The sequence below is a fragment of the Schistocerca gregaria genome, chromosome 9 (assembly GCF_023897955.1).
Source record: "Schistocerca gregaria isolate iqSchGreg1 chromosome 9, iqSchGreg1.2, whole genome shotgun sequence".
Taxonomy (NCBI): Eukaryota; Metazoa; Arthropoda; class Insecta; order Orthoptera; family Acrididae; genus Schistocerca; species Schistocerca gregaria.
The window spans coordinates 243,226,699-243,250,523 of record NC_064928.1 but is presented as its reverse complement, the minus strand read 5'-3'; the positions used below and the strand labels follow the sequence as shown (position 1 = coordinate 243,250,523).

Below are 23,825 nucleotides of genomic sequence, written 5' to 3'. Positions count from 1 at the left end.
ATCCCAGTTAAGGCTCACGGCGTCGAACGTAAATACTGTGGACGGGGTGGGGTGTGGTGGGGATGGGGGGGGGGGGGGATAGAGAGAAATGCCACACGGGGGCGTGATGTCGTTGCACACTTGGCACACTGTGCCTTGTAAAGCGGCACTGTGTGTACTGCTGGAGCAGTTCGTGGCAGGGGCGTCGCAGAGTTTAGTTGGGGGGGGGGGGGGGGGTCATGGGCTAATGTCCATGCCTGTTTCACCCTGTTCACCGATGCTGTTTGGCGTTTGTTATTTAAGTGTTGTCCATAGTGTTCTGTCCTCAGTTAAGGATTTTGTGAGGGCCCAAGTGGGGAGCTGGAGAGACGCGCGAACGAGGTCATCGTGAAGCATCACATATTCAGTTAGCGAGGTTTTTTATAACGAAGATTCGTGGTGGGGTGTGTGGCTTTGGTGGGTGAGTATGAATGTGAGAGATACGTGAGTGTACGTGTTCAGCTGGAGTGGGCAGGTTGCTCAACGAGCTGAGCCGCCAGACCGAGCCGTTCCCTGTACAGAATGCTGGCGAGTGGCTCTGTGTACAGCAAGGATGTCGAGAGGGGTCCACGGCGGCGCCTCCGGCCAGGAAACACCGCGGCACGCCACAGCCACCTTAAGGGTGCGCTGCCGCCAGTCCGCTGCTTTGTGGGCGATGAGCGGGGACGCGGAGCCTGCGAGTCGACGCCGCACAACTCGCGTTGGCGAAAGGCAGGCCTCAGGTTCGCGGCCCCGACAAACCGAGTCAGGTGGACCAGCGCGACTGGCTCCCCCCAGCTCACGAATCGGCCGACGATCGAAGGAGGCAGAGGGCCGACGTCGTCGATGTGTGCGCGTCCTAGGCGCTACACGGACACGTTTAATTTCGAAAACAGAGTGACCACGAGACAAACAGCAAGTCTTCAAGCAGTTTCCCGTATGAGACAATGCCGTATGGTTTTCAAATGATGAATTAGACTCTGATCTGTAAGTACTTTCCCATTTTACTATAAAAACTTCCACGAACTGTTTTAATCTATAACCTATATGTGCGAACGATAAAATAATGTAATATTTCAAGACGACATTTTCTCCAACATATCGCCGGTACATTAAAGCCACTAGCAGCTACAATTACATGAGTGTGGTACCTATTTGAAACGAGTCTCAGAATTTTTGGAACTATTCAGAAATTGCATTATCCATTTTATGCGGGTAGGGGGTGGAGGAGGAGGAGGTTGTTAAAAGGAACCACTTATTAATTTATTCTGGTTTTCGAGATCACTCAGTAGTATACAAATATGAAACAAACACAGGAACATCTTACCTTTGAAGGTAATGACTATTTCTTGAAGAGATCTTCTGGATTTTTGACTCCAGCAAGAACTTGTGTGTGTAGAACTGCCCAGTGTGTGTTACACTGATCTAAATTGTACATACAGTCTTTATTGCAGATAAAATACATAGTTCGAAACATGCAATACAATGATACATAAAATAACAATAAATAAATACTATCATTTTTTATTCTTATTCTCGATTAAATCGAGGCACAAAAGTTATTTTCAACAACATCGATGCTTTGTACATGTAGGGTTAGGGCCATTGCCGTACTGTTCACTGCTGTAGAAGCTGTGGAATTACAATTCTGCAGAGTCTTGAACTTTACAAACAGAAAGTGTTCGATGTCCCTAGAGTGGGACGCTGTTAGACTCCTTGGAGAGTGCAGATCACGCCACTGAACTTTTTGGAGAGGGTGTAGCAGCAGGTAACGATCCTTGGAGAGAGCATCCCCAATGAAAATGGAGGACCAACGTATTCAGGCGGCGGAGTCGTTATTCGCATCTCTGGGAGTCGACTGCCAACAGGAGGTGACCGGAACGAAAATACAGAATAAAGAACGAGAGGTTAACGTTCTACCAGTCGGAGCATGGAATGTCAGAAGCTTTAACGTGGTGGGGAACCTACAAAATCTGAAAAGGGAAATACAAAGGCTCAGTTTAGGTATAGTGGGGGTCAGTGAAGTGAAACAGAAAGAAGCAAGGATTCCTGGCCAGTTGAGTATACGGTAATATCAAAAGCAGCACGAAATGATACAGCTGGAGTAAGATGCATTATGAATAGGGAGGTAGAGCAGAGAGGGTTACTATGAACAGTTCACTGAAGGGGTTGATCTCATCAGAATCGGCAACAGACAAACACTGACAACGATAGTTCAAGATACATGCCGACGTCGCAAGCTGAAAATGACGAGAGAGAGAGAGAGAGAAAGTGTACGAGGATATTGAGCGGGTAATGCAGTACTTAAAGGGAGACAAAAATCTAATAGTCACGGAGGAAGGCGTTGAAGAAAGGGTTACTGGAGGATATGGGCTTGGTCCTAGGAATGAGAGAGGAGAAAGAGTAGCTCAATTTTGCAACATATTTCAGCTAGTAATAGCGAATACTCTTTTCAAGAACCACAAGAGGAGAAGCTATACTTGGAAAAGGCCAGGTAATACGGGAAGATTTCAATTAGATTACATCATGGTCACACGGATATTCTGAAATCAGGTACCGGATTGTGATGCACACCCAGGAGCAGATACGAACTCAGATCACAATGCAGTAGTGAACATGAGTAGTCTGATTTTTAAGAGATTAGTGAGGAAGAATCAGTTCGCAAAGGAGTGGGATACGAAAGTACTAAGGAATGACGAGATACGCTTGAATTTCTCTAAGGCTATATATTCAGCAATAAGGAATAGCTCAGTAGGCAGTGCAGTTAAAGAGGAATGGACATCTGTAACAAGAGCAATCACGGGCGTTGGAAAGAAAAACATATGCACAAAGAAGGTAACTGCGAAGAAACCATGGCTATCAAAATAAATACTTCAGCTGATCGATGAAAGAAAGAAAAAATGTTCTGGGAAATTCAGGAATACAGAAATAAAAGATGCTCAGGAATGAAATAAATAGGAACTGCAGGGAAGCTAAAACGGAATGGCTGCATGAAAAATGTGGACATCGAAACAGACATGTTGTAGGTAGGACTGACTCAGCGTAAAGGAAGTTCAAAATAATCTTCGGTGAAATTAAAAGCAAGGGTGGTAACATTAAGAGTTCAAAGAGAATTCCACTGTTAAATGCAGAGGAGAGAGCGGATAGATGGAAAGAGTACATTGAAGGCTTCTATTAGCAGGAAGATTTGTTCGATGTGATAGAAGAAGACGCAGCAGTCGATTTAGAAGAAACAGGGGATCCAGTATTAGAATCAGAATTTAAAATAGCTTTGGAACACTTAAGATCAAATAAAGAAGAAGGGATAAATAACATTCCACCATCTAAAATCATTGAGGGAAGTGACAATGAAACGACTATTCGCGTTTGTCTGTAGAACGTATGAGTCTGGCGATATAACATATGACTTCCGTAAAAATATCGTTCCACACAATTCAGAAAACTGCAAGAGCTAACAACAGCGAGAATTGTCGCACAATCAGCTGAACAGTTCATACATCGAAATTGCCGACAAGAATAACATACAGAAGAATGGAAAATAAAATCGAGGCTGCGTTAGATAACGGTCAGTTTAGCTTTAGGAAAGGCACGAGAGAGGCGGTTCTGATGTATTCGATAATAGGGGCAAGACTTAAGAAAAATCATGACAAGTTCACAGGATTTATCGACCTGGGAAAATAATTGGTTCAAAAATGGTTCAAATGGCTCTGAGCACTATGGGACTTAACATCTATGGTCATCAGTCCCTTAGAACTTAAAACTACTTAAACCTAACTAACCTAAGGACATCACACAACACCCAGTCATCGCGAGGCAGAGAAAGCGAAAAGAATTCGTCACAGAAAAATGGTGTAAGATGTTCGAAATAGTGAGAAAAATAGGGGTAAACTATGGGGAGCGATGTGTAATATACAATATGTACAAGAGCCAAGAGGGAATAATAAGAGTGGACGACCAAGAACGAAGTGCTCGGACTAAAAATGTGTAAGACAGGGATGTAGTCTTTCATTCCTACTGTTCAATCTGTACATCGAAAAGCAATGATGGAAATAAAAGAAAGTTTAAGGAGAGGAATTAAAATTCAAGGTGAAAGGATATCAATGAAACGTCTCGATGATAACATTGCTGTCTTCAGAGAAAGTGAAGAAGAATTGCGTGATCTGCTAAATGGCATGAACAGTCTAAAAAGTTTAGAATTTGTATTGAGAATAAGTCGATGAAAGACGAAAGTAATGAGAAGTAGCAGAAATGAGAACAGCGAGAAACATCAGGATTAATGGTCAAGCAGTAAATGAAGTTAAGCAATTCCACTACCTCGGCAGCAAAACAATCAGTGACGGATGCAGCAAGGAGGGCATCAAAAGCAGACTATCACTGGCATAAAGTGGCTTCCTGGCCAAGATAAGTCTACTAGTATCAAACACAGGTCTCAATTGGAGGAAAACATTTCTGAGAATGTTCGTTTGGAACACAGCATTGAATGGGAGCGAAATATGAACTGTGGGAAAAAAACAGAACAGAACAGATTCGAGGCATTTGTGATGTGGTGCTACAGACTAATGTTGAAAATTAGGTGGACTGGTACGGTAAGGAATGAGAAGGTTCTGTGCAGAATCGGAGAGGGAAGGAGTATTTGGAAAACACTGAAAAGTATAAGGGCATCTGTTAAGACATCAGGGAAGAACTTCCATGTTAGTATAGGTAGCTGTGGAGGGTAAAAGCTGTAGAAGAAGACAGAGATTGAAATACATCTAGCAAGTAATTGAGGAAGACAACTGCAAGCGCTACTTTGAGATGAAGAGATTGGCACAAGAGAGGAATTCGTGGTAGTCCCCATAAAACCAGTCAGTGAGATTTGAGGTTTTTGGTCAGGGTGCGCCTGGAAAGTACCAGCTGGCATTTAGACTTTGGACAGAGTGGCCCACAGTAGGTCAGGGAGGCTCACTGAGAGTAGAATGAGGTCGAGCCACTATGTAAATTGGCAAGAACCCTATCAATAACAGAGTTAGCGAACCCTGAGCTTTATGGACACGGTGTATGTGGAGAGTAGCTTCAGGTAGCAGACTTTTGAGACTGCAGCCCACAGAGATCAGCGAGGGCCAGTGTGAGTAGGGTGAGGTCTACTCAATGGAGCTCTCCAGTAGGCCAGACCCCTAGCTATGATGGAGATAGTGGGCCTGGAATTTTTGTGTGGGGTGTATCTGGGTGTCAGAACGTGAAGAGAGTGACCCACAGCAGAACAATGGGACCCAGTAGTAGCTGAATCTCAAAGTAGTAGAGATTCCGATGAATGAGGGCGCTAGTTATCTCAGAGATAGTGAGCCTTGATCTGTCTGGTCAGGGTGTGCCTGAAGTGTAGCAGCAGGTGGCAGGCAGAGAGAGCGACCCACGACATCAGGGAGATCAGTGTCAGTAAGGCGAGGCCCAGGTGGGACAACTGCCACCAGGTAAGGGCTGTAGCTGGGATGAAGCTAGCTAACGTTAGCTTCTGGGACAGCATGTGCCTGGAATATAACAGCAGGTATCAGACCATGGAAAGACCGATCGACAGCAGGACAAGGAGGTCCATTGTCAACAAGATGAGATCAAGGCAATAGAGGTGACAACTGGACAGAGTTAAGGAGCCTGAGCTTTCTGACCAGAATGTGACTGGAGAGCAGCAACAGGCAGCAGACTTTGGAGAGAGCGATCCAATGCAGCGCAGGGAGGCCCAGCGTGAGGTCTAAATAGGAAAGCTGTCACTGGATAAAACACCAGCTAGTGAGCCTTGAGCTTCTTGGCCAGTGCGTGCCTGGAGTGAACCAGCAAGTGGCAGAGCCTGGAGAGAGCGACCCACAGGAGGACAGGGAAGCCCAGCACGAGCAGGGCGAGGTCCAGGCAGTAGAGCTGCCACCAGGCCATGTCCCTGGCAGCGGACTGCAGGTGCCTCGTGTCGCCCCTGTGGCGCAGCAGGTACTCCGTCCAGAAGACGGCCTTCTCCAGGGGGGGTGTCGGCTGGTCCCGGATCAGCACTGACTGACGGTAAGCAGCCTCCCGGTACCTGTAAAAACAAATGTCGTGTCTCACAAATAGTGAAATACTGCCAAATTCACTGAGAAGTCTAGATAAAAAATGGCAGTGACATGGGTCTGTTGAAATAGCGTCTAAGTGAATGCAGGCTCCAGGTAGGTATCGCTTCAAGATTGGAAGAAGGTAGTGGAGCAGGAAACGTGTACAAATGAAAACTGGAATCAGACTCTGGTCATCCTGACAAAGGTTTATACTGGAACTTAACTGGCAGATTAAAATTTTATTGGTTGCTTGATCAGGAGTGAAAATTCATTCTGGCAAACGTTTATTGTAATTGGCTAGGGGTCAAGACTACTCTGCAGACGAACGTTAGGTCGGCGGTTATAGAGCCAAGATGGAGTTAGTTACACGTTCCCTAGATCACTTGAACTATTATTTTATCGAAATTATGTGGAACGAGCCACTTTACAGGATATCTATACATGATTAGTGTTAACGTTAGTGAATACATTATAATTTTATTTTTACTCGTACAACTACGCTTAAACGTAAGTTTTTTTTAATTTTTTTTCACTGACTACCAGTTTTTTAGTAGAAATTCTTCAGTGACATAGAACGATTTGTCCAGGAGAAATGATTTTAAATTAGATTTAAAATTTGCTTCGTTAGCTGTTAGACATTTTATGCTATGGGTAAATGATCAAAATTTTTTATTGTTGGATATTGAACACCATTCTGAGCCACTGACAACTTTAACAATGGGTAATAAAGGTAGCTTTTCCCTCTAATGTTGTAGGTATGTACAGATTGTGATGGATTATTTATGATGAGTTTCATTAGCACTAATGCATACTTTGATGGCGCAGTTAAAATGCGTAGCTCCTTGAAGAGGTGTCTAAATGACGCCCGTGTGTGAATACCATATTGCTCGCTTTCGATGAATCAATACTTTGTTTCTAAGTGATGAGCTACTTTAGAAAATCATTCCTTTCGACACTGTTGAGTGGAGATATACAAAATATGTCAGGAGGTTGACACATTTGTTTCCAAAATAAGCAATTACACTAAGAGCAAAATTAGTTGAACTTAATTGTTTGAGAAGCTCAGTATTATGCTTCTTCCAGTTCAAGTTGATATCAATATGTAACCCAAAAATTTGGAGCAGTCTAACCTACTTATTAACTCCTGATCAAGTGTTACATCGATTCTTAGTATGACTATTTGTTATACAAAACTGCAAGTAGTAAGTTATTTTTTTCAATACTTAGGGCGAGTCCACTTTTAGAAAACCACTTAATAATTCTTTGGAAAATATCTTTTCCCAACTCTTCCGTTTATTTATCTGAAATGGGATTTATTATAATACCGGTATCGTCTGCAAAAAGATCCTGTTTTTCTTGTTGAATATTAAGTGGAAGGTCAGTGACATATATAAGGAATAGGAGTGGACCCAAAATTGAATCCTATGGGATTTCCTTTGTCATTTTTTAATCCCCAATCATTAAAATTTTGTACCTTTCCGACTATGTCTGCATTACTCAGTACAACTTTTGCATTCTGTTCAACAAGTATGATTCATTCCAGCTGTGTTTAAAGCCACCAGTTCCATAAAATGTAAGTTTTTAAAAGAGAGTATTACAAGAACCATGGACCTTGCCGTTGGTGGGGAGGCTTGCGTGCCTCAGCGATACAGATAGCCGTACCGTAGGTGCAACCACAACGGAGGGGTATCTGTTGAGAGGCCAGACAAACGTGTGGTTCCTGAAGAGGGGCGGCAGAAATTGATGAATTATGCTACCACAAAAGTCTTTGGCCATTTTCCAAATAACATTAAAAGTCTGACGTGTAGCCAACCAGAATTTAAAATCTAACTAAAAGAATTTCTAAATGACGACTCCTACTTAGTAGATGAATTTTTAGATATGAAGCAGCAACTGTAAAAAAAATTGTATTGTGTAAAGATATCTTATGCTAAATTGACACATTCCGCATCATTACAAAATGTATTCATGATCTTTGGATCTGATTCTGGGTTGTAAGGTGGCATACTGTTTATTTCGATGAACTGTGCATCATGATCAGATAGTCCATTACCAATTGGGTATACATTGGTTTAGCCTGAGCACTGTCTGTAAAAATGTCTTCGACCACTGTTCTGCTATTTTGCTGAACTCGAGTTGGGAAACTGTACTGAAATTAGATTGAAACACCTTAACGACAACTCTAGTTGATTTTTCCTGTCCATATCGTTTAAGAAATCTACACTGAAATGTCGACACAATACTGTGTCTTCTTGTTTGACAGGTAGCTCAACAATTCCTCTAGATTTCTCATTAATAGCTGAAAGTTTCCTACTCGGGATCAGTAAACTTTTACAATTACCAGGGAAGTATTTTGCAGTAAAAGCTCCCAAGCTCGTGCATCTAGGTTCTGAACAACCAAAAACTATTTGTTTCAATATTTTTGACTTTGCTTTCAACTTTTACATATGTTGCGAGTCCTCTTGTTTTCCAGGTTAACTCTACACGAAAATGATATAAGTCTATAACACCTGATATTTAACTTGTCCATACCAGTGATTACATAGTGTTCAGAGAGGCACGAGCATCTATCCCTCCAGAATTTTGCAAATCTTGTGGGCATTCAATAAGCTCATATATCTTGTTTTTCCAGTTCTCTAATCTCCTGATGAAAGAAAGTAATTTTATTTTTCTGGAAGATAACTTAAAAAGTGTGCCCCGTCGGTTCCAGTAGTCACAAGGATTTTGTCTTGTGTGCTTGTGGCCCTCCTTACGATTTGTGCAAGATGCTCAGCTAATCTTTCCTTCCCCCTCCTACAAAGGTGCAGGCCATTATTAGAGTATCCCCATCGCCAGGTCGCAATATCAGCCACAGCACAGATATCAACCTTTGTTTCAGTCAAAAGCAGCTCGCCCAGCTCTTTGTTGACACTGCTAACAGCTGTGTTAACCGAGGGCCGATAATATCGACAAACTCCACACGAGTGTGTGCTGTTTTCTCCAGGTCACGTTTAGTGCTGTATTCTAAGTTGTTAGCCCGGCTATTTCCTGCTCCTCCTACAGCAAGTAGTTACTCTCGCCAACAAAATCTGTACGCAAGGACCCTACGTTTTCTCTCAGCCGGATGCTCGGCGCTAGCTTTCACGATGCTTGTGATTCGGTGGTCTACGCCTAGCGTTTTTTTTGTACAGATTGGTGTACACCTCTAGCAGGAGTCTTTTCTTTCTACCGACGTAACCACGATGTCGTCCCTACGAGCCTGCTGCACTCTACTTTCCTCCATTTGTGCGTTACCTTTATGTCTCTCAGCCGGCTGAAATCTCATGTGCTTTTCTGACTTCTGACCTTTACAGAAGGAATATAAGGGCTTTTAATGTCGTGCCAGTTCAAAAATGGTTCAAATGGCTCTCAGCACTATGGGACTTAACAGCTGAGGTCATCACTCCCCTAGAACTTAGAACTACTTGAATCTAACTAACCTAAGGACAGCACACACATCCATGCCCGAGGCAGGATTCGAACCTGCGACCGTAGCAGTCGCGCGGCTCCGGACTCTACGCCTAGAACCGCTCGGCCACGACGGCCTGTGTCGTGCCAGTGGCAATCCCGTAAGGTCGAACCTGGACAGGAAATGGTAGCAAATTGGCCATGTCCTCGTAAAGGAACGATGCCAACATAAGCGATTGAGGGAAATACTGGAAACTGTACATGTGGGATTTGAACCAGCGTCCTCTTGAATGTAATTGCAGTATCTGTCTTACCAGTGTCCCACCTCGCTCAATACATCTGACCACAGGCTGGCTGCTCTGACACGGATTTTGTGATGTGTAGCAAACCACAGTACAACTCTCGCGTACTGTAAATGTGACTACAGATGAGTATATCTCTAGGGAGACCATATTCGAATCATTATTCAGCCTCGGCTACACTGCTAAAGGTCTGGGCCGAAAAATGAGGCAGTTCACCCTCAATGGTACATACACCATCCTGGCAGTGCGTGTTCTTTTTTGCTTTTACCCCTCATTTCTGCAGTCACAGCTAAACGACTACCTATAGTATACCGTCTTTTGTAACTACAATAAAAGACTTATTTAGACCGTACGCGTTCACTTTATTTCGAACTACCTTCGCTGGTGAGAGTAACAATGTGGTGACGGCTACAGATGCCAGACTCCGTACAGCTGGGCACGTTTGACAGGAGCAAACAACTCGGCACCCACCTGGGGTCTGTGGCGACGGCGCGGACGGCGGCGGCCAGTGCGGGGGCGCTGAGCCCCTGGAGCTGGAGGACGCGCGCGAAGCCGGCGCGCCGGGCGGCCGCCGCGTTGGAGTCGTGGTCGCAGAAGACGGGCAGCGCCAGCAGCGGCGCGCCGTGGAAGCCCGCCTCCAGCACGCTGAGCAGCCCGCCGTGCCCCACGAAGGCGCGCAGACGAGGGTGCCCTGCGGGCGGCGAAACAGCGGCACTTGGCGAGGTGCGGAGGTTGGCCTGCCTGGCTCTAACTGGCCGAATTAGCAGCCTACCCACTGCTGGGATGGCAGCGTACTGGCCATGCCTCCGCTACAGTGGAAGCAGCGGCAGGGGGTAAGCGTTAAAAACAAAATACCACAATAATACACTCAGATGCTAGGCCGTGGGCTGGCGATACGCACATACAGGGTGTTACAAAAAGGCGCGGCCAAACTTTCAGGAAACATTCCTCACACACAAAGAAAGAAAAGATGTTATGTGGACACGTGTCCGGAAACGCTTAATTTCCATGTTAGCGCTCATTTTAGTTTCGTCAGTATGTAGTGTAGTTCCTCGATTCACCGCCACTTGGCCCAATTGAAGGAAGGTAAGGTTGACTTCGGTGCTTGTGTTGACATGAGACTCATTGCTCTACAGTACTAACATCAAGTACATCAGTATGTGGCATCAACAGGTTACTGTTCATCACGAACGTGTTTTTGCAGTCAGCGCAATGTTTACAAATGCGGAGTTGGTGGATGCCCATTTGATGTACGGATTATCACGGCGCAATAGCCGTGGCGCGGTACGTTTGTATCGAGACATATTTCCAGAACGAAGGTGTCCCGACAGGAAGACGTTCAAAGCAATTGATCGGCGTCTTAGGGAGCACGGAACATTCCAGCTTATGACTCGCGACTGGGGAACGAGGACACCTGCAATGAACGAGGCAATTCTTCGTGCAGTTGACGATAACCCTAATGTCAGCGTCAGAGACGTTGCTGCTGTTCAAGATAACGTTGACCACGTCACTGTATGGAGAGTGCTACGGGAGAACCAGTTGTTTCCGTACCATGTACATCGTGTGCAAGCACTATTAGCAGCTGATTGGCCTCCACGGGTACACTTCTGGTTCATCCAACAATCTGTCAATCCTCATTTCAGTGCAAATGTTCTCTTTACGGATGAGGCTTCATTCCAACGCGATCAAATTGTAAATTTTCACAATCAACATGTGTGGGCTGACGAGAATCCGCATGCAATTGTGCAATCACATCACCAACACAGATTTTCTGTGAACGTTTGGGCAGGCATTGTTGGCGATGTCTTGATTGGGTCCCGTGTTCTTCCACCTACGCTCAATGATTTCATACGGGATACTCTACCTGTACTGCTAGAACATGTGCATTTACAAGTACAACACAACATGTGATTCATGCACGTTGGAGCTCCTGCACATTTCAGTCGAAGTGTTCGTACGCTTCTCAACAACAGATTCGGTGACCGATGGATTGGTAGAGGCGGACCAATTCCGTGGCCTTCACGCTCTCCTGACCTCAACCCTCTCGACTTCATTTATGGGGGCATTTGAAAGCTGTTTTCTACGCAACTCCGGTACCAAATGTAGGGACTCTTCGTGCTCCTATTGTGTACGGCTGTGATAGAATTCGGCATTCTCCAGGGCTGCATCAGCGCGGCAGGGATTCCATGCAACGAAGGGTGGATGCATGTATCCTCGCTAACGGAGGACATTTTGAACATTTCCTGTAGCAAAGTGTTTGAAATCACGCTGGTACGTTCTGTTGTTTTGTGTTTCCATTCCATGATTAATGTGATTTGAAGAGAAGTAATAAAATGAGCTCTAACATGGAAAGTAAGCGTTTCCAGACACATGTTCACATAACATATTTTGTTTCTATGTGTGTGAGGAATGTTTCCTGAAAGTTTGGCCTACCGTTTTGTAACATCCTGTATACAGACGGCGGTTGTATCGCGTACACAAAATATAAGAGGGCAGTGCGTTGGCGAAGCCGTCATTTGTACTTACGTGACTCACGAGAGAACTTCCGCCGCGATTATGGCCACACAACAGCTATTAATAGACTTTCTTCGTGGAATGGTAGTTGGAGCTAGACGCATGAGACATCACACATCACATTTCGGAAGCCGTTAAAGAAATCAGAAGTCCGAGATCTACAGTGTGAAGAGTGTGCCGGGAGTGCCACATCTCAGGCTTTGCCTCTCACCACGGACAACGCAGTGGCTGACGGCCTTCACTTAATGACCGAGACCAGCGGCTGTTGTGTAGAGTTGCCAGAGCTAACAGACAAGCAACACTGCGTGAAATAAGCGCAGACGACGTGTGGGACGTACCACGAACGTATCCGTTAGGACAATGCTGCCCAATTCTAGCATTAGTGGTCTGTGGCAGCAGACGACGGACGCGAGTGCCTTCGCCTGCAGCGCCTCTGTTCGTGACCGTATCGATCACTGCAAAACCGTTGCCTGCTCAGATGAGTCCCGATTTCAGTTGGTAAGAGCTGGTGGTAGGGTTGGAGTGTGGCGCAAAGCCCGAGTTGTCAACAATGCACTCTACAAGCTGGTGGTGGCTCCACAAAGGTGTGGGCTGTGTTTACGTGCAATGGACTGGGTCCTCTGGTCCAACTGAACCGATCACTGAGTAGAAATGGTTATGTTCGGCTACTCGGAGACCATTTGCAGCCATTGATGGACTTCACGTTCCCAAACAAGGATGGAATTTTTTATGGATGACAGTGCTCCATGTGACCGGACCACGATTGTTAGTGACTGGTACAAATGGTTCAAATAGCTCTGAGCACTATGGGACCCAACTTCTGAAGTCATCAGTCCCCTAGAACTTAGAACTACCTAAACCTAACTAACCTAAGGACATCACACACATCCGTGCCCGAGGCAGGATTCGAATCTGCGACCGTACCGGCCGCGCGGTTCCAGAGTGATTGGTTTGAAGGGTGTTCTGGACAGTTGGAGCAAATGATTCTTCCAGCCACCCAACATTTGTGTGTCATAATCTAGAGGTCAGTTCGTACACAAAATCCTGCACCGGCAAAACCTTCGCAATTAAAGGCGGCTGCGGAGGCATCACGAGTCAGTGTTTGTGTAGGGGACTTCCGACGACTACTGTAGCCCCTGCTGCACTCCGCCGTGTGAGGGAAGCTCCGAGTCGATATGAGGAGGCGACCCACGACTTCTGTCACTCCAGTGTATTTCAGACTGTGGTGCCAAAGTACAGCGAGACTATCTGTGGAACATTTTCGTGTGCGATGTGATGTGGCAAACAACTTGGCGGAGATATTTCGAAATTGTATTTACTTTAATTATCAGGTGGGCGAAGTGGAAAACTACAACCACTACAACATATACTCACATTTTTGTCGTCTGATGACCACAAAGTGGGAGCTTGCGGGGACATGGCAGACAGATTTAACATCTGCTCTGCTCCTTTGTGCCTCGTGATGAAAACAGTGAGGCAGTTTATCAACATTTAGCCGTCGTCTGCTAAAGGAAGATCAAAAAACTGAGGCTCATTTCCGGGCAAATGGGATGCCAGGTCTGGTAGATTTAATCGACGGGACACACAGAATCGATACCGTAGACCTCAAAACGATTCCAACTCTTTTGTGAATTGTTAGGAAAAATACTTTCCATTCAGCTGCAATTAGTTTGTGATCATAACGGACGTGTTAGGGACTTTTTCGCCGATTATCAGAGATCGCGCCAAGATGGGAGAGAGTTTTTAGAACGTAGGCAATTTTCCAGATGGTTAAAGAAAAGTGCAGAGATTTCTGTTTTTTGAGTGACTACTTGTATCCATGTCTCAGACATTTATTAAGAGCCAAGAGTGAAACAGGACATTTATCTAAATGTGAAAATAATGTCAGCATAGTGCTATTTAGAATTATGTGTATTGTTGAGCATCATTTTGGTCTGCTGGAACGAAGTTTTAGGTAAATATATCGCTTTATTGAGGGCCCCTGTGCTCTGCACAACCTCACAACGGAAGACACCTCAGCCGGACATCGGCAGCGTTAGTCTACTGGGCCAGGCAGTGTCGCACGTCCCTGGAAAGTTCCGTCGATCTGTGCGGAGCTCGTTCGCCCTCTGTCCTAGACACTGCAGCCGAGTGAAGGCCGTATGGACCAGCCTAGTGTCTCCAGTTCTCCACTGAGTATGTGGCAATATGGGACCGAGAACTGCACATACTGTAACGAGGGGCTCCAATATCATGGCGTACAGCCAGCTGAGCACTTCGACATCCTCGTGGGGAAACTATCTCCCTGAAACAGTTTTTATGCCAGTAGAGACATGAGAGACGAGACGTTCCGCAGAAGAGGGGCGTAGCATAGTCGTTCGGAACTGTCACAGCACTCAGTTCACTGTAGCTTGTTACAGCCTTATGACAGTTGCCACTGCCTGATGACAGTTGCCACTGCCTGATGATATTAGTCATTGCCTGTCAGTTGTCACTGTCTGCTAATAGTTGTCAATGCATGGCAGTTGTCACTGTCTGCTAATATTTGTCACTGCCTGGCAGTTGTCACTGCCTGGCAGTTGTCACTGCAGGGTAGTTGTCATTGTTTCATGATAATTACTTTTCTACATAACTTACGAATTAGTTGTTATATTTTTGCATTTGAAGTGCTAAGGGGTCTGCGCACGTTCAGTGTTTATCAAATGTACGTATTTGTCAAACCTTCAGTATAGTCATGCAACCCACAAACCATCGACATCATGTCAATATTTTCAGTTGGCAACACTATTTCACAAAGCTAAAATGTCGAACACCCAAAACAAAGCGTGCGCCGCAATTACATTAGATGTAGCTACAGAAAACAAGGAAAAAGAGGAAAATGATTAGAAAATGGCTAAGAAAGAGGACCGGAAATTCGTGTCAAAATAACGCCGAAGATGGAAGAAAAGAAAACATGCGGAAGAAATTTTCGGTCTGCAGTGAAGTGTGTGCGGACTGTCCGACTACTGCAAAGAAGGTCTCACGTCTGCATCACCTGAGCGACTGGGTGCACAGTCCGAGCGTGTTCTCGTAGATACGATTTAAAGTAACCACTGTTATCTATTAACGTGTATGACACAACAAATCTGATGTGACACATCAATCTGTTGAAGACGGTATTCAGTTTTGTATTACAATTGAAGACCTAGGCTGAAATCTGTGGCCGGCCGGAGTGGCCGAGCGGTTCTAGGCGTTACAGTCTGGAGCCGCGCGACCGCTACGGTCGCAGGTTCGAATACTGCCTCGGGCACGGATCTGTGTGATGTCCTTAGGTTAGTTAGATTTAAGTAGTTCTAAGTTCTAGGGGACTAACGACCTCAGCAATTAAGTCCCATAGTGCTCAGAGCCATTTGAAATCTGTGACAAGGCATAATTTGCAACTGTGGAGTAACATTTCAATAAAATCTCAAAGTAAGACACTGTTTTCAAATACAATCGTAGAAAATAAATCGCAACACCAAAGAAAAAATTACTGTAGAGCATCAAGTTTTGAGTAGGTAACACGTTTAAGTGATCGAAACTACAAGATCATGAGGGTAACGTAAGTGCGAGATAAGCCATTGTAAATGTGAAATGCTTGTACATTAAACATAAAGTGTGAAATGCTGGTACATTAATAACCAGTGTAGCCGCCAGAATGTTGAATGCGCGCATGCAAACGTGCGTGTATTTTGTCGAACAGGTTTCTCGTGTCAGCCAGCGGGATGGAGTTCCGTGCCTGTTGCACCTCATGGTTCAATACAGCGACGGTAATACTGTTTGTGGACGGCGCTGGATTTGTCGTCCGGTGATATCCCACGTGTGGACGATTGGATAGAGAGCTGGTGATCGAGCAGGCCGAGGCAACGCGTCGGCACTCTGCAGAGCGTGTGGGGTTACAACAGCGGTATATGGGCGAGCGTTATCCTGTTGGCAGACACCCGCTGTAATGCGACGATAATGCCCCAGCTGTCATACGAGACCGCACCCTGGACCACAACTCGAGTCGAGGCCTAACTTGTGTAGCACGCAGACACTTTGGTTGCACGCTCTCGACTAGCCTCCTCCTAGCCGACAAGCGGTCACCATTGGCAGGACCAGCTTTCATCAGAAACAGCAACAGACGTGTACCCTGGCGATGCTTGGAGGTGAGGGGAATGCACGCTGCAGGCCGCCTGGCTCGGAGGGGGCTGTTCTCGAAGTAGTCGACTTGTAACAGCTCGTTGCGTCACTGCAGTGGCAGCTGCCTCGCAGGTGTAGTACGATGCGCCGAACACGACGCTCTCCCCTCTCGACAGTACTGCGTGGCCTTCCGGGGTCCCGCCTCTCCCGACGGCACGCTGTGGTCGCCACCTTGTTGGTAATCGTGCGCAGTGGCTACATCCCTGCCGTCTGTAGTACTGCACAAGGAAAATCTAGCTTCTTGCAGCCATATTACACGACCCCATTCGAACTCAGTGAGGTGAAAATAATGGCGTCTATGTCATCTTAAAGGCTCAAATGGCTCTGAGCACTATGGGGCTTAACATCTTAGGTCATCAGTCCCCTAGAACTTAGAACTACTTAACCCTAACTAACCTAAGGACATCACACAACACCCAGTCACCTTAAAGGTCTTCTTAGCTGACATCAACTCACCCAGTCTCAAACGTAACTAACGCTCACGACCGTTACGGCGTGTATTTAAAGAAAACTTGATTCGCATTGTCACAGCGCCACTCTTATGCGACTGGCACAAAATTTGGATACATCTTTTACATGTAGGAACACGCCTACCAACTTTCGTTTACGTCCCTCAACTTCTCCTCTGTGCTGCAATTTTTTTCCGTCACTTTATATTTACAATAATGATATCTTTTTAAAATGGTAAATTCTACCGTAAATTTTACTCTCAAAAATTCGTCAGTGGTTACTTGCACACTGACAAGGAAATATCAGTAGCTCGACCTCACATTTGAGAGAGAAGAAAGCACAGACGCTAGACATCAGCTGCGACAATCGATCCGGCGCGGAAACTTTGGCCACATAGTTGATAGCACGCAGTGGTGGCCCGAGGGAGCAGCCTTCACGCTCTGGACCGCAGCGGCCGGCTCGGCCTGCGCTCGCCGGTGGAGCGACAGGTCCAAGGAGGAAGACGGAGGTGGCCAGCGTCCTCTCAGATCTGGCAGGGAAGGCTCAGCAGCGACGCCGATGAAAGAAACAGAGCTAAGCAGGCGCTCCTAAGTCACGAAGAGGCGTCGCCCAGCCCTGCCAGTCCCTCGCCCTCCGAGACGTGCTACACTCCAGTGCGGGGCCCCGTCTGCGCCGCTCACGTCCGGCCGCCTCATCCTTTAGCTTCTGATCAGTGAGCCACTGTTAGGCATGCTGATGCTGGGGCTCCAGCTGGAGCCACCAAGAGTTGGCAACATACAGGGAGGCTCCATCCAGTCTCTGGGCACCACCGAGGGATATCGGGTTCGGGGCTCTGCGCCATTGTGCCACAGACCTCTCCAGAGGTCCAACGTGCGCGCGCGCACACGAACATACACGCTGTTCAGGCTCACACGTGTGAGGCTACCACCGGACGCTGCCACTTGACTGAGCAGCACTCAGTGTGGCCGGTGTACCCGCACTACCACAGCCGGACACGCAGCCACCCGGTGCTTTGCCGAGGCGGCGATTGCTGCCCGAGAGTCGGTGCGTTCCGTCAAGTCACCGCCGTCGACCGCTGTGTGACCGTACTAGTGAGTAAAGAATGTATTTTTTATCTGAGCTCTCCTAATTCCGTGACTGCTGCGTTACTGTAGCTACGCAATACATCGCACTACACACACCATCCCGGGTCAGGGTGACCGTACTTGCTGTTAGTGGTGTCTGCATCCCAGTGCTATTGCAAGATAACTATTAAAATGCACTGCCTACATAACCTGGATAGTTGTGTTTGGAAAGGAGCCACTTCTGGTATGGGCACGTGCACAGGCCCCAGATCTTGTCTGTGTGGCAGTTTAATTTTGAGCATCAGTGTGGCAGCCAGCCTTTATGTGGGGTTTAGGTGGTTTCCCATGTCCCATTAGGTGAATATTAGGCTGTTACCCAAGTCCTATCTCAGTTACACGATTTGCAAACACTTAGGAAACTTGTGCTCATTGTCACACGAATAACACAGTCAGTTGGGGGGGGGGGACACGTATTCCGTCGTCGAGTGGGGAGGGCATTACAGAGTAGCGACAGGAGGGCCGTCTGGCAACTCTGCCAAATCCGTTAATAACTGGGCAGACCCTGCACTGATGTGGGACACAGGTACAAGAAAAAGAATTAGCTTAAAGAATACTGTCTAGTCAGATTTAAATCATTGTCAGAAGATCGACAATCAGCTTTCAACTGGGTTGTTACCCGGCCAGGATCTCGACGTCTAAGGCTGACACTTGCTGTGTGCTCGGCCCCTGTGGGAACAGCGCGCCAGTGGGGTGAGCGAAGCGCCGCCTTACCCAGCAGGTCCTGCTGCGGCAGCCAGCGCCTCAGCATGACGTTCCCCGGCACCCTCAGGCCCGGCTCCAGCTCCAGCTCCAGCCCAGAGCCCCCCGTGCCGTTCAGTGCGGGCCGTGGTGCTCCGCCCAGCTCCAGCTCCAGCCCCGGCGCCCCCGCGCCGCCCGGACCGGCCTCGTGCTTCCACAGCACGCGGTACGGCAGGCTGCCGAAGGCGCTCACCAGCAGCCGGTGCAGCTCCGCCGGCATGTTGGCAGCCCTGACGCCGGAGCCCATGCTCACCAGCACGAAGCCAGACGGCGACCCGCTCACGAACTCCTCCAGGTCCTGCAACCGTAACAGCACTGACGAATTGGGCACACCGCCGGCGCCAAACGCTGCTCTCCTAGTTCCGTACTTTAGAATGAGTTTACGGGATAACTTGGGAATCGACGTCTCCTGCATCTCCTATCCTTCACCAGGTCCTACTGAGGGGAACAAGCCGTTGGCTCTTCCGTCCTGCCACGAAGGTTCTAATGCAGGCGCAGCTTGTAGTTAAAGACTTTCCCTATTAAACACGCTATAATACGGAAACCAATTACCGTACCAATATCAAACTTGGTAGCATTAGTGTACAGAGTATGGAGTGCACGATTACCTTGCTTCACAGCGCCACCGTCCACTTTCAGCTACGGCCACCAGATGCTGTGATCAATCATCGTGATTCCAAGTCTCACACACCTGACCAGTCGCAGTGCACTTGTTAACGTGTCAACAAGAGCTTAGACAAAAAGAGCAGGGCTTTATTGGTGAAGCTCTATTGTCGAAGCAACAGTAATGCTGCAGCTGCACTTCGAGAACATCGTCGGCTGGAAGGATTACTGCAGAAGGGTCCTGTTTCTCCACCTGCTGTGCGGAGCACGATGAAGAAGCTCGAGTCAACTGTTGAACTGCGCTTCACTCCAGAAATAGGCCGACGACCGGCTCCACCACAGGTGGTTGATGAAATCGTTGTTGCTACGGCAGACAACGCTGCTCGCAATTCCCGATCATCAGCCAGTAGTCGTGCTGTGTCACGACAGTTGAACATCCCGTGGTCCACTGCACGGAAGTTGTTTCGAACCATTCTCAAATGGTGCACGACCCCTACTGAACAGCAGCTTGCACCACAGGACGCACAATGCCGTGTTGACTTGACTCTCCAGTTTCTCACAAGGATTGAAGTTGACAAGAGCTGGCCCAGGACCATCCTATGGACAGACACAGCTCATTTTTCTCTGACAGGAGAGGTGAACACACAGGATTGCCAAGTGCGGAGATCTTCATCTCCAGCCACTGTACGTGAAGTTCCTCTGTACGGTCAGCGTGTTACCCTAACGGTGTGGATTCACGGCTACATTCGTCACTGAACAGGTCGGCGCTCAGGGACCAGAGACGCGCAGTGTGACCGGCCAGCGGTATTGCGATAAGCTTCGCCGGCACGTCGTACCCGCCCTGCAGCAGAGAGACGCACTGGACTCGACAGCTTTCCTGCAGGATGGCGTCCCGCTGCACATCGCTCGTCAAGTTCACCTGCCTCTTCGAAACGCATTTGGAGACGATCACATTACCAGCCGATCGTTTCCAACTGCTTGGTTGGCACGATCACCTCATCTCACTCCGTGTGATTTGTGGTCGTGGGGCTACCTGAAGGACACGGTTTACCAGGCGAACATTCACAGATGTGCTGAAGCCCAGAGGTAGCCAGCAAACCTACGGAAATGCTTCGTTCTGCAGTGCAGAATGCAGCCCTGCGCTTTCAGGCTGTTTTGGACTCTCATGGGCGCCGTGCTGAGCCCATTTTGCAGCAGCAATGGTACCGGTATGATGTACGGTGGCAGCACATTAAAACCGTTTCGACTGAATTGATTCTGCATCAGTTCTCTTCCCCATGTCCTTGACATTAATGCTACCAAGTTTGGTACTCGTACGGTGATTAGTTTCTGTGTTATAACGTGTTAAATAGGGAAACTTTAATTATAAGTACCTGGGGTATATTAAAAGACTCAATAATAGATCACAGAATTTAAATTATCAGGACGCATTTCGAAAATTTCCCACAAGAATATGCATAGAGTGAATGTTTCGAGAACTGTCATAAAAAATGATGTTTTCTGAACAGCTTGTAGACAGACTTCAGACTGCACCTTGGAATGCCAGTTAGCTCCATGTGGCTCAGCTACTACAGACTACGTCACAAGCGGTATGGGAGGAGCAGTACTGGATTTCTTCGTGTACAGTTCTAGCCCATATTTCGTGGACTTCATGTTATTACTTCCGTTCTGTGAATATTTACTTATTCAAAACACCAGGACACTGACGATCGCCCGATAATTACTCGTTATTGGTATGATATGGTGTATTAAAATGATGCAGAAGTCATGTCTGGTGGTTAGTTTCGTATTATAACCAGTGTTTTTTGAAACTATGTCGTTTCAAGAAAATTGTACATTGTAGATGTACACTACTGGCCATTAAAATTGCTACACCACGAAGATGACGGGCTACAAATGCGAAATTTAACCGGCAGGAAGAATATGCTGTGATATGCAAATGATTAGCTTTTCAGAGCATTTACACAAGGTTGGCGGCGGTGGCGACTCCTACAAGTGCTGACATGAGGAAAGTTTCCAACCCATTTCTCATACACAAACAGCAGTTGACCGGCGTTGCCTGGTGTGCCTCGTGTAAAGAGGAGTAATGCGTACCATCACATTTCCGGCTTTCATAATGGTCGGATTGTAGCCTATCGCGATTGCGGTTTATCGTATGGCGACATTGCTGCTCGCGTTGGTCGAGATCCAATGACTGTTAGCAGAATATGGAATCGGTGGGTTCAAGAGGGTAATACGGAACGCCGTGCTGGATCCCAACGGCCTCGTATCACCAGCAGTCGAGATGACAGGCATCTTATCCGCATGGCTGTAACGGATCGTGCAGCCACGTCTCGATCCCCGAGTCAACAGATGGGACGTTTGCAACACAACAAACATCTGCACGAACAGTTCGACGACGATTGCAGCAGCATGGACTATCAGCTCGGATACCACGGCTGCGGTTACCCTTAACGCTGCTTCACACAGGAGCGCCTGCGATTGTTTACTCAGTGACGAACCTGGGTGCACGAATGGAAAAACGTCATTTTTTCGGATGAATCCAGGTTCTGTTTCAGGCATCATGATGGTCGCATCCGCGTTTGGCGACATCGCGGTGAACGCGCATTCGAAGCGTGTATTCGTCATCGCAGTACTGGCGTATCGCTCGGCGTGATGGTATGGGGTGCCTTTGGTTACACGTCTCGGTCACCTCTTGTTCGCAATGACGCCACTTTGAACAGTGGACGTTACATGTCAGATGTATTACGAGCCGTGGCTCTACACATCATTCGATCCCTGCATTTCAGCAGGATAATGCACGAACGCATGTTGCAGGTCCTGTACGGTTCTTTCTGGATACAGAAAATGTTCGATTGCTGCCCTGTCCAGCTCATTCTCCAGATCTCCCAGCAATTGAAAATGTCTGGTCAATGGTGGCCGAGCAACTGGCTCGTCACAATACGCCAGTCAGTACTCTTGACGAACTGTGGTATCGTGTTGAAGCTGCATGGGCAGCTGTACCTGTACACGCCATTCAAGCTCTGTTTGACTCAATCAAGGCTGTTATCACGGCCAGAGGTGGTTGTTCTGGGTACTGATTTCTCAGGACGTATGCACCCAAATTGCGTAAAAATGGAATCACATATCAGTTCTGGTATAATATATTTGTCAAATGAATACCCGTTTATCATCTGCATTTATTCTTGGTGTAGCAATTTCAATGGCCAGTAGTGTATGAAAAACGCTTTGTTCTTGTTGGTTAATAATATATCGACGATTAGTGTCTTCAAGGCAGCACATAGTGTAAAATACACATATTGTCTATGCAGAAGTTTAAAATAGTATAGTGGATAGAGGAAGAGAATTGTGATACCAAAGTCTGTTGTTTACACCCTGCCTTATTCACATTTTATTTATTCAGCTTCTCGTTTTCGAAAAGGTTCTGGGTCTGTATTATTAATTTAATAGAAGTATGTCATTAAGTATTAGATGTTATATATAAGTATAAGAGCTCTTCCTCTTAAGAGTGAATTTGTTACATTGTGTGAACATGCCGGGGAATATGGACCAACGAATTTGCAAGATTCTTTTCTACGTGTTCGCCTTATTACATCGGAATTCAGTATTGACTTATACATTTAAAACTCAGTCAATACATAAGATCCGTGACGGCACAAACGGTTCACTGTTTCATCGTTCAGACTCATAAAAACCATGCACCAAACACACACAAAATGTTTGACCTAGTAAGTTTCAAATTTAAAACACGGAAATCATTAAAAATACGACCCAAAAAGCAGATGCAGCATTAAAGACCTCTGCAGATCACGTCTTCCAGTACCATTTGTTGCGATAAAAGAGTCGAAATGTGACCTTAACAGATGAATATGCTGTCAATAGATCTTGTTTTAGAGTTAGCTTTCCGTGTAATGTAGTTGTTGATTATGAAGCTAAAAGGAAACGTGGTACGTAAACTTTTGGCTGGAGTGTAATTTCCATACTGAACTCCTTTCTCATCCATTGACAATTTTGATGATGGATAATAAAGGTATTTTTTTCCTCTAGTGTTGAAGTAAGTCCCTCACTGTCCTACTCAAATTGTGGTGGGTTATTTATGACGAATTTCATTTGCGAGTATACAATTGGGTGACGCAGATAAAATGCCTAGTTCATAGAAGAGGACATCTGTGTGTGAACACCACATGTTACTTTTACTGGTGACTTGTATGCAATCAGTATTTTCTCTTTCGATGATGAATTACTACAGTAAATAATTCCATAAGGCATTGTTGAGTGGAATTAATAAAAATATGCAAGGAGGTACATTCGTTTGTTTTCAAGATCAGCACTGATAAAAAGAGTAAAAGTAGCTGAAATGAATTGTTTCCAAAACTCAGGTTTATGATTATTCTAGTTCAAGTAATCACGAATATGTACAACCAAAAATCTGGAGCATTCTA

General features: G+C 46.5%; 1 protein-coding gene across 1 annotated transcript in view; it reads right to left on the bottom strand.

Annotated features, from left to right (window-relative positions):
* Window positions 1-1,423: 1,423 nt before the first annotated feature.
* LOC126291841 (UDP-glucuronosyltransferase 2C1-like) overlaps window positions 1,424-23,825 on the bottom strand; it is a 199,505-nt gene continuing 177,103 nt past the window's right edge. The window contains exons 6-8 of the mRNA XM_049985556.1: window positions 18,754-19,078; window positions 10,247-10,466; window positions 1,424-6,037 (exon numbers count right to left, since the gene is read on the bottom strand). Coding sequence (XP_049841513.1) covers window positions 5,755-6,037; window positions 10,247-10,466; window positions 18,754-19,078 — 828 coding nt within the window. The 3' untranslated portion in view covers window positions 1,424-5,754. The remainder of the gene's footprint in view (window positions 6,038-10,246; window positions 10,467-18,753; window positions 19,079-23,825) is intronic.